A 10,127-nucleotide genomic window follows, 5' to 3' on the forward strand; every position below is an offset into this window, starting at 1 on the left:
AGAGAGAGAGAGAGAGAGAGAGAGAGAGAGAGAGAGAGAGAGAGAGAGAGAGAGAGAGAGAGACAGAGAGAGAGATTTAATTAAAGCTTAATGAAGCCCAAACTGAGCTCAAACGTTCATTTTACCCTGTTTTACCATGTTTACCTGACTGAAAACAGCCTCTTTTCACTGTGGTAAAATCACTGTAGCAACGGTGGCTTTCTGCAGTTATGCAACAACATCATGTTTAATAAACATACTCATTTATACTCAATAACAATGATAGTTTTCACTAATATAACACGTCTGTTTCTATGACACTGAGGGCTAATACTAATAACACAGTTTAGCTGTGGTAGCGCGAGCTCGAGCAGCTGTACCACTCTGACTGACAGACAGAAACTTTTTATAACGGTTCTGATGTGGTTTCGATCTGTTTACACGTCAACGTTTGTGTTTGACGTGTGTGAGGTGAATGAGACGTAAAGTTTCTCTCACCTGGAGCTCCGGGCCGCGGTTCGGCCCTGCAGAACTGGACGGAGCCCAGAATCACGAGCAGGGTCACGCGCACCGCGTTCATCGCGCTCACGGGTCACCACAGTCCGTCGCGTGCGTATCGTTCCGTTTCTCTCGGTTCGGTTCGCTCGAGCACAGAACTCTCGCGGAGCCCGCTGACGGAACGCAGGAATTTTAGCGTCAGCCTGAAGGACACACCTAACTTCCGCTTCGCCACCCAATGAACGCGGAACAGACGGTGACGGACAGATGGTGGGCCAATAAAAAGAGAAAATGCAAGGTCGTCTGACCAATCAGAGTTCAACAAATGGAATGCACATCTCCTGAAAAATCACAGCTTCGGCTACAAAAAAAGAAACAGAGATCATTTTTTAATTAAATATTGTATATTTTTGTCATTACTTATTTGATTTAAAATTCTTTAGCAGTGTTGTAACTAAATACAATCATGTCAATAAAGTACTCTTAAATTGAAAATAGAGAGTGCGTGAGATGAGGTGGGAGGGGGAGGGAGGAGTGCCACGTTTTAGGAATAACTGAATTGTGCGTGTGTGCGTGCGTGCGTGCCTCTTTCGGAATGTAAAAGGTTATATGTTATATATGTTATATTTTATTTTATTAAAATGTTGGTTTTGTCAGCAGTCATTCTGTATGTTCTGAGTTCCAAACATTTTTTAAATGTTTTTCCTGCAGGTTAACACACTATAATCACACAGGCATTCATTCAAATAGATGAACAGTCTGTTTTAATCTGAAGGTGGAACTGTGTTCCCAGCACTGGGGTATAATTCAGGTCAGGCAATTTATTTAAAATGTTATTGAAAGCCATTACTGCTATTATATTCTTATTAAAAACAGTATATATATCCAAACATCTGTACTCTCAGAGCAGCTAATGTTTTCCACACACAAAGTAAATATTCTGCACTTTAATTCAAACACAAGCTCAAAGTACAGACACGCACGCACGCACGCACACACACAGGAATCTCATGCGGGTGAGTGGACAGTCTGTTATAAATCAAATGTAGTATTTATATCTGATATAACACATCTGTCTGTTTATGCTGTTGATTGCTTGTTTAGACCAATTTCATGTAATAAGTGACAAATTGACAAAAATCTTTAAATGAAAAAGAAGGAGATTGTCATATTACCGCAGCAAATCTGTCGTGTGATTCCAGTGATCATCTGGGCACTGTGTGTTATAATGACGTTTACTTGTGAACACTTTGTAAACACATTTTAAAAGAAGCTACATTTTTACTCCACATTATTTTTTCTGTTTCGAAGAAAGACAGCTTTACAGGCATGATTAGCTATTTTGAATAAATGTATACGCAGGGGCCAGTTGCATAAACATAGCCACTAAGTTAAGACTGTGTCTTACTGTAACAACTATTCTCACAGACTAGCAATTAGTGAAGACTAGTCTGTCTTACTTTTCATATTTCAATTACACCAATCGACCTTTGTATTAACTGACTTGAAGAAGTTACGACCAGTCTTGAGGGAAAAAATGAGATGACTAACTTTAAGACCAGTCTAAAAGCAGTTCATGCAACCGGCCCCAGTTTTTCATTTGACAGTTTTTAACAATTGCTATGACAATTTTTCCAATTCTCCTAACAATTTTCCTAAACTCTTAACACAGCAACACACCTAAAACACACAATTGGCAAAACTGTTAATGTCATGTTCAAAATCACACATTGTAAACTAAACTCCAGCACTCATTTTCAAAATACAATAATACACCAACACAATACACTGTATCGCCAAAACACTAACACATGTTCTCTACCTACAGGAACATTTGGTCAATCTTAGCACAATGTCATAAAAAACACTACCATCAGATGGAATAACAGAAACGGCATGATTTACTGTAATATGTGTCTCTCTGTATGACAGGGCTTTTCAAACTGGGGTCCGGTGAGCCCCAGGGGCCTCCAGAAGGTTAAGCGTTTATCTGCTTTTTTTTGCTATACATGATAGTTTTCAGAATTGTTTATATTTCTCTATTTCTAGTGAATATTTCCTTTTTTTTCCCGCATGCAACGTGAAGGTTATTACAGTACAAATGCATATAGAAAATGTCTCTTCAGGGTTATATACCTCTAATACTGTAATATTTGTAAGTTTGGAAACCATATGTTGTCTTTATACTACAGTTTTTTTCAACTGCTAACAAGCATCGTTCAGTACTGAAGGCACATCTTCAAAACTCTTCACACATTCAGCAAAACAGAAGTCTGTGCAGACCAAACTGTCAATCATTTCTCATTGCTTTCAGACAACATGCATTCAGTGACCACATTTTTCAAAATTCACAAACACTTTCGTCATTCATAGTCCACAACCTGCCAAACACTATGAATTGACAGCACATTTTTCAATCGCTAACACACTGCTTTCAACATGGTTAAAAACACGTTTAAAACAGAATGATGACTAATGCATTTCTGCAGTCATTATTTTATGTATAAAGTATAGACACTTTTAGCTGAAATCCTACTCCTGTGATCTGCTTTAGTCTCATGACCATGATTTACTGTATTTATAAAGGGGATGTTAGGAAATATGGATCAAAGAAGAGTGGTTCAGAGAGGGAGAGTGCATGAGACCAAGAGCCGTGATCTCTGATGAGATTATTGATCATGTAGTAAATGATGGTCTCTTTGAGAGAGGCGGTCTAAGGGTGAAACCCAATCTGCCGTGTTCAACAGTGGCATCAACAGTAGGAATGTTGTGACAGAACAACAGGCGAGACAAGCATCCTTTGATGATACTGTAACTCAATTAGACATTCCAGACGGTACTTTCCACGATGGCCAGAGAAGACATCAGATGTGATGCTGATGAGAACTTGTGGCCAAATGCAAGAGAGAGGGACGACTAGATCCCTCACTGTACTGATTGTTGTTGATGTGTTGAATTCGTTTTTATTCTTTATTTTTTTATCATCACCTGGAACTTTTTTCCTCTTTTAACCTTTGTACTGTAACTTTCAAAGATAAAGTACTTCTGTATAAACAGAAAACTTACTGTACGCATATGTAACAAGACTGATTAAAAAATGCTGTAGTACATTCATTAAAGTGAAAATGAGTTATTCTATTTGAAAGACTGATTTATGAGACGAATAATTCAACAATTACTAATAAAGTTCATCATTTCTGTAATGCTCCTTGTTGTTAGTGTTTTTTAGGTCAGTATGTTATGAATGAAATGTGTGTTTTCTGAATGAGAGTTGTTGTCAGTGTTATGTTGGAAAGATCTTATTTTGAAACATAGATGAAGTGTTTTGTGGGTGTGAGTGAGTTTTGGAGGTGAGATGAAGTGTTTGGCCGACAGTCATGTTGCTCATGCAGACTGTGTGAAGAGTTTTGAAGATGTGGCTTCAGTATTGAACAATGCTTGTTAGCAGTTGAAAAAAACTGTAATATCACATTCACTATTTATCTTATAAAAATTAAATGTTTCTTTACACATAAAAACTGATCGATGGATGTGTATTTTAGGAAGGAGGTTCATCTCACGGTAATGTTCTGTCCCTCACTTTCATGTTTATGACAGAAGGCGTCAATATACTACGGCTGTGATTTATATATTTGCATAACTTCCATTTGGTGACATAATTGTGTTGTAATTCACAATATGAACATCTGTTCACTTTGACTTTAGCCTATAAGTTAGGTTTAGAACGTGATGTTACCTGTTCTGACATACGGTGTGAAAGCATTTGTAAATTTGCCAGTAAAAATACTTTGTTTTGGTCTTGGTTGAGCTTGTGTGTTAAAGAAGTTAAAGCATTTTAAATCTGTGTTAAATGTATGGATTTTGTGTCAAAGCAACAAGAAATGTGTTAATTGTATAGCTTACACAGCCAGATGTTGTGATGACTGTGTTAAGAGTTTCGGAAAATTGTTAAAAGTAATGTTAAAAGTGGTTTCAGTATTGAATAACGGTTTCGTCTGTTATTGACCATCATAATTAAAACACGCAACATCAACAGCAATGAGAAATCTTTCAGCTGGACACACGACGCAACAGACAGAGACTCGGTGTTCAGACAGACAGTTACATTTCTTGCCAAAGTGAACTTCAATATTGTGCCGGAGATCAGAAAGACAAGAAGCTGAAAATACACAAACTCCATTCACACAACAAATGACGGTTGTCCTTGTGATTGTGTGTGTTTGCAGGTTTGATGATGAGGGTGGGTACAGAAGACAGCAGCTCTGCTTCTGTGGGAAATGAACACACAGACGAGTTTGAGAATCCAGACACCAGTGATGACGCACACTTCTGGAGGAAAGGTGTGTGTTTATGATGTCAAACTCTCCTGTGCCGTTAGGACTATAGATGAGAACTGTGTGTGTGTGTGTGTGTGTGTGTGTGTGTTAGAGCCTGTGCGCAGGTTCACAGGTGTGTCATCTGTTGCTCGCTCTGGTTGGCACATGTGTGCTGTGTTCAGTGTTACTGCTGTAATGCTGCTCGTCCTGATCATCACCGTATCTGTCAGCCGTAAGTAACACACACATTTTATCATCATTATAGAGCTACAAGCGTACCTCGGTTGTTGTGTGTTAGCGACAGAAAGATTGTGGTTTGATAAGACATGTAGGTCTGGTTTCACAGACAAGGCTTAAGGCCCAGACTCAAATGAACGTGTGATCTGTCTGAACTGAACATAACTTGCCCGGAAATCTCTTTCTCAAGATGCTCACCAGTAATGTATTCTTCAAAGGCATTTTTATAAAAGAGACATAGGCATAGTCCTGAGCCGTGTAGTTTTAATGCACTGTAAGTCACTTTGGCATCTGTGATGTAAATGTAAACTATAAATGTTGCCTATAGCTTTTGATATTCTTCCATTTTAAATGCATTTATGTTTATAAAGTGTTCAGGGTTTGTTTCAGAGCCACATTTGAATCAAATCAAAACAAATAGGCTACACAATTGCACACACACTTGTTTTTGTGTTTCGTAAGATGTGAAGTTTCAGAGTAAGTTCTCAGCGACAGAAACAAACATGAAGAACTTGAGCCAAACGCTACTGACCACCGTTACCAGAACCAAACATCTAGAGGAGTACGGTAACTACACAAACACACGAACACAACACAACACACTTTTGTGTCATGCTGTCAGTCACCAGAGAAAATGACTTCATGAAGAAAAAACTGATGTCATGTAACACTTGTGTTTGTTCAGGGCATAAAGTTCATTCAGACATCAGCAGTCTGGAGTTTAACCTTCAAACACTGCAGGGACAAATAAATGACAGTGAGCACACACACACACACACACACACACACACATGAACACAGATACAAACACGCACACAAACGTACACACATGAACACACACACACAAACAAACATGCTACTCATGTTGTCTTTAAAATGGGAACACTACAGACACACACGTGTGTGCATGCGTGCGTGTGTGTGTGTGTGTGTGTGTGTGTGTGTGTAGTGTCTGATGCGTTACAGATTCTTCACAGCAAAGCTTCAGAGCTCAGGTGTCACATCAACAAGATGAACAACAGTAAGTTACACAGATTACCACGGTACACATGTGGTGAACTCACAAGAGTTGATGAACATCTTTATGTGGTTTTACATTTACATAAAGTCATTTAGCAGAAGCTTTTATCCACAGCGACTCACAGAGAGTTCAGGGAGCAGTAAGCCATATGTCACACAGGAGCAATAACACAACAGGTGCTGATACAAAGTTACTGGTTTCAACAAAAGCCAGACCAATACCTGTTGAGAGGAAGAGAGAGGGTTAGTGTGATTTCTGTCGAGTGTTCACAGAAGAGATGGTTTGAAGTAGTTTATGAATGTCGTGAGAGATGTGGTTGACCCGACCGAGTTAGGAAGAGTGTTCCAGCAGGAAGGAGTTGTGAAGGAGAATGAGCGGGAAAGCGATTTACTGCCCTTATGAGAAGGCAACACAAGACGCCGCTGGTTTGCTGAACGCAGGGATCTTGATGGGGTGTAGGAGGGTGTGAAAGTATGCCGGTGCAGATCCAGTGATGGTCCTGTAGGCAAGCATCAGTGACTTGAATCTGATACGGGCGTCATCCGGTAGCCAGTGGAGAGAGATGAAGAGGGCCGTCACATGGAAGACGAGGCGTGCTGCTGCGTTCTGAACCAGCTGGAGAGGTTTGATAGCCTTTGCAGGAAGGCCAGCAAGGAGAGCGTCGCAGTAGTCCAGCCTTGAGATGACCAGGGCCTGGACAAGTTGTGCCGCATGCTCAGTGAGATAGGGTCTGACCTTTCTCATGTAGAATAAGGCATATCGGCACGACCGCGTTGTCTTTGCAATGTGATCGTTGACGGACAGCTGTTCATCAAATATGTGTGTGTGTTGTGCATGTGTTGTCTGTGCGTGTGTTGTGTGTGTGCATTTGTTGTGTGTGTACGTGTGTGTTCAGGTACACAGGATCAGTGTTGTGTTGATGGATGGTTTCTCTTCTCCTCTCACTGTTATTTCTTCTCTGATGATGGGATGTCGTGGAGCTCTGCCAGAAATCAGTGTGAAAGAAAGAAAGCACAATTACTCGTCTTAACAAATAAACTGGAGAAGGTCAGAGCTTCAACACACAACACCAACAGACACACACAACTCAACTCAAAAGCAAACGAATAAAACATGCTTCAACACAACAGACGTTCTGTCTGCTTCATTCAGCTGCATAATTGTGAATGAGTTAGTGTGTGTTTCATGGATGTCTGAATGTTTGTGTGTTCAGGAGTTTGTGGTCAGTAAGACTAAGCCTCTCTTTTATTGGTTGGGTCTGACTGATGGACGGACGGGCGAGTGGGAGTGGCTGGACAGAACGCCATACGTGATGCTGAGAAGGTGAGTGTGTGTGTGTGTGTCAGCCTTAACAAATCACAAGATCAACCAAGACACGTGTGTGTGTGTGTGTGTGTGTGCAGTGAATGGATGCCGGGACAGCCGGATGACTGGCAGGCTCATGGTTTGGGTGGAGGTGAAGACTGCGCTCATTTTCATTATGACGGCCGTTATAATGATGACCACTGCACTCGACGCTATCGATACGTCTGCAAAACACGAGCAACCTCCGTCTGACACACAACACCTCACGTCCCATCAGTTGTATTACTTTTAACACAAATGCTCTGAAATGTTTCATTTCCATTGACCTTAATCTTGAGATGTGTGTTGAATCACACGGATGAATGTTTGGAGTTTAGTCTCGTGTGGTTGTGACATGTTGATTCATGAAGGATTAAAAGAATGATTTCTGCATCTACTGAAGATCTAGAACAGACAGAACGTTTGAATGTTCACATCTCATGATGATCAATCTTTAATGATGTGTCTGATGTTCTTCTGTGGCTTTGAATAAAAACATCTGCTACATGATTCCATATCAATCTGCAGTAATGTTCTCAAAATAAACGTCATGTTCTCTCAACAGCTCATAAGAACACAAAATCACAGTTATTTCTCTTCGACTCGTGTGTCTCGTGTGTGTCTCAGATATTTCTCCTGAGAAAAAGAGTCAGAAAGAGTTTGAGAAGAGATGTCAACAATGTGTCAAACTTTATCTCGTCTGCAATCAAAAGTCATCTCAATATCAACTCAAACATGTCAAACTTTTTTTCCTCTGGGAGAGATCTATTGCTTCAGAAGAGGATTCATTGCGGATCAGTTTCATAATAAAACAATTACAAATCCTTTATATTAAATGTATACAGTGCAAAGTGTTATTATCTCAATCCAGTGTCAACTAATGATCTGTTCAAAAAAATAACTGAGGTATTTATGATTAATTGTACAATCAGGCTACATTATAAACATATAATCATAAGAATGACATCAAATACTGTGATTGTGATCTCTCTCTACCTCCAGACAGGTTTGGTAGATTTACTCTGTGATTGGTGAGAGACGCCGCCACCGCTCATTCTGGGATGTCCTGCGGGGGGCGTCAGACGAACACTTTGTGTTTTACTGAGCGTGACGGCTGGACTCCGCTGTGGACTGAGAACACGTGAGAGTCTGAGTGACGCCGCGCGGGTCAGAGGAGGATGTTTGGGGTCAGATGTAGAGCACTGGTTTGGAGTGACGGCACGTCGTGTGGTGGACGCCACAGTGTTGCGAGCAAAGCCGGGGGTGTGCCGGTGCTGGGACGCGTGGGTGGAGGTTTGAGGGGCGGAAGCACCCAGGGCTCTCAGCGTCGCGCGACACATCTTCTCTTCGGGGGGCAGTCGAGTCACCGGTTTTTTCTTGCCACTGGAACTGGCACCTCGAACGGGAGATTTCCGCTGACCGGAGGAACCGGACCGACTGATGGGAACAACTTTCCTCAAGCTCTGCGTCTCAGAGGAGGTCAGGGTGCGGACGGGCCGATGGTGAGGAGACTTTGAGAGGGACGAGGATGTTTTAGGAGATGCTGATGATCTGTGTTTTGGCTCGGGGGTTTTCGGGATGGACGTTTTGCTGCTTGTTTGTATCGGTCGTGTGTGTCTGTCACTGGATTGAAGTGACCGCTTGTTTGTTTGTTGAGGGGTGAGCTTTACATCATTATCACCATCGCCTCTATTCGAGCTCTCTGATTGGTTGTGACGTTCACATTCTCCTGAGTTTCCGTGTGAGGGGTCGAAGGTCATCTCGTCATTTCTCAGTGTGTCCTGCTGTGTGTGTGTTTGAATGTTGTGTTTTTGCGTTTCTTGTACAGTGTGGGTCTTTGGTTTCTCTGAACACGCGTGTGTTGTGTTGCTGTCATGGTCAGACTTGGTTTTGGTGGAACCTTCCTGAGCGTGGTTTCCATGGAGATGAGTGGGATTTGTGTCATTGTGTGTGTGCGTGATAGAGAGAGAGTGTATCGGAGGAAGTGCGTGCGTATCTTCTCCAGAGGGGTCAGAAGTCACATGGCGGCGCTCTGTTAAATCACTGTTGACTCTCTGTTGCCGTGAGCGACGGACACTCCCGAACCTCAGCGGTGGACCGAGAGCACTTTGTGGGTGTGTCCTGAGGAGGTCCAGAAGCCCCTCCCTCCTTAAAGCTGCCTCGACATCTGTCTCACTGCTCGACCTCAACCCAAAGACGCCTCCCACACCCTCAAGCCCCGCCCACGAGTGACGCTTGTCCTCCAGCTCCATGAGACGTTTGCTGCGTGACTCCTCCCGCGCTCCTCGCTCAGCGTTCTCCTGAAAAGAGATTTTACTTTGATATTGAAACATGCTCCTGAATGAGAGAAGCTGAATGTGTGTGTGTTTATTTTACCTGAATGGCCTTTTTAAATTTAGAGCAGAAATTCTGGAAAATGTGGAAACACTCGTCCAGTTTGAATGTTTCTTTGTCTTCACAGAAGAAATCGATCAGAGCGTTTCCTTCATTCACCATCACATCCCTACAGAGCCTTAAATCCACCAGAGCTTCATCTGCACTCTGACACACACAAACACACACACGCACAGCACACACGCACGCACACACACACACGCACAGCACACACGCACGCACGCACACGCACAGCACACACGCACACACACACACACACACACACACACGCACGCACACACACGCACAGCACACCCGCACACACACGCACAGCACACACGCACGCACGCACACGCACA

At 42.3% G+C, this 10,127-nt stretch overlaps 3 protein-coding genes across 4 annotated transcripts in view; 1 reads left to right on the forward strand and 2 right to left on the reverse strand.

Annotated features, from left to right (window-relative positions):
* plod3 (procollagen-lysine, 2-oxoglutarate 5-dioxygenase 3) overlaps positions 1 to 700 on the reverse strand; it is a 9,000-nt gene extending 8,300 nt beyond the window's left edge. For both annotated transcript variants that reach the window (XM_057319078.1, XM_057319080.1), the window contains exon 1: positions 478 to 700. In XM_057319078.1, the coding sequence (XP_057175061.1) occupies positions 478 to 559 (82 nt within the window). In that variant the 5' untranslated portion in view covers positions 560 to 700. The remainder of the gene's footprint in view (positions 1 to 477) is intronic.
* Positions 701 to 4,711: 4,011 nt separating this feature from the next.
* On the forward strand, positions 4,712 to 5,876 carry asgr1a (asialoglycoprotein receptor 1a). The gene is made up of 4 exons (XM_057319845.1): positions 4,712 to 4,817; positions 4,906 to 5,025; positions 5,493 to 5,597; positions 5,716 to 5,876. Exons 1-4 carry the CDS (start codon positions 4,712 to 4,714, stop codon positions 5,823 to 5,825), a joined length of 441 nt encoding a protein of 146 aa, XP_057175828.1. The 3' UTR covers positions 5,826 to 5,876.
* A 949-nt stretch (positions 5,877 to 6,825) lies between these two features.
* The window catches only part of LOC130545387 (FH2 domain-containing protein 1), a 14,116-nt gene continuing 10,814 nt past the window's right edge, over positions 6,826 to 10,127 (reverse strand). Inside the window, exons 11-13 of the mRNA XM_057319842.1 lie at positions 9,772 to 9,936; positions 8,392 to 9,695; positions 6,826 to 7,033 (exon numbers count right to left, since the gene is read on the reverse strand). Coding sequence (XP_057175825.1) covers positions 6,943 to 7,033; positions 8,392 to 9,695; positions 9,772 to 9,936 — 1,560 coding nt within the window. The 3' untranslated portion in view covers positions 6,826 to 6,942. The remainder of the gene's footprint in view (positions 7,034 to 8,391; positions 9,696 to 9,771; positions 9,937 to 10,127) is intronic.

The sequence above is a fragment of the Triplophysa rosa genome, linkage group LG21 (genome assembly GCF_024868665.1).
Source record: "Triplophysa rosa linkage group LG21, Trosa_1v2, whole genome shotgun sequence".
Classification (NCBI taxonomy): domain Eukaryota; kingdom Metazoa; phylum Chordata; class Actinopteri; order Cypriniformes; family Nemacheilidae; genus Triplophysa; species Triplophysa rosa.

Bases quoted from the DNA above. Each gene is read 5' to 3' on its own strand.
- asgr1a (XM_057319845.1), top strand. From the start codon at position 4,712: ATGAGGGTGGGTACAGAAGACAGCAGCTCTGCTTCTGTGGGAAATGAA. The intron at 4,818-4,905 runs GTGTGTGTTTAT...TGTGTGTGTTAG, and splicing joins CGCACACTTCTGGAGGAAAG to AGCCTGTGCGCAGGTTCACA. The intron at 5,598-5,715 runs GTAACTACACAA...GTGTTTGTTCAG, and splicing joins CAAACATCTAGAGGAGTACG to GGCATAAAGTTCATTCAGAC.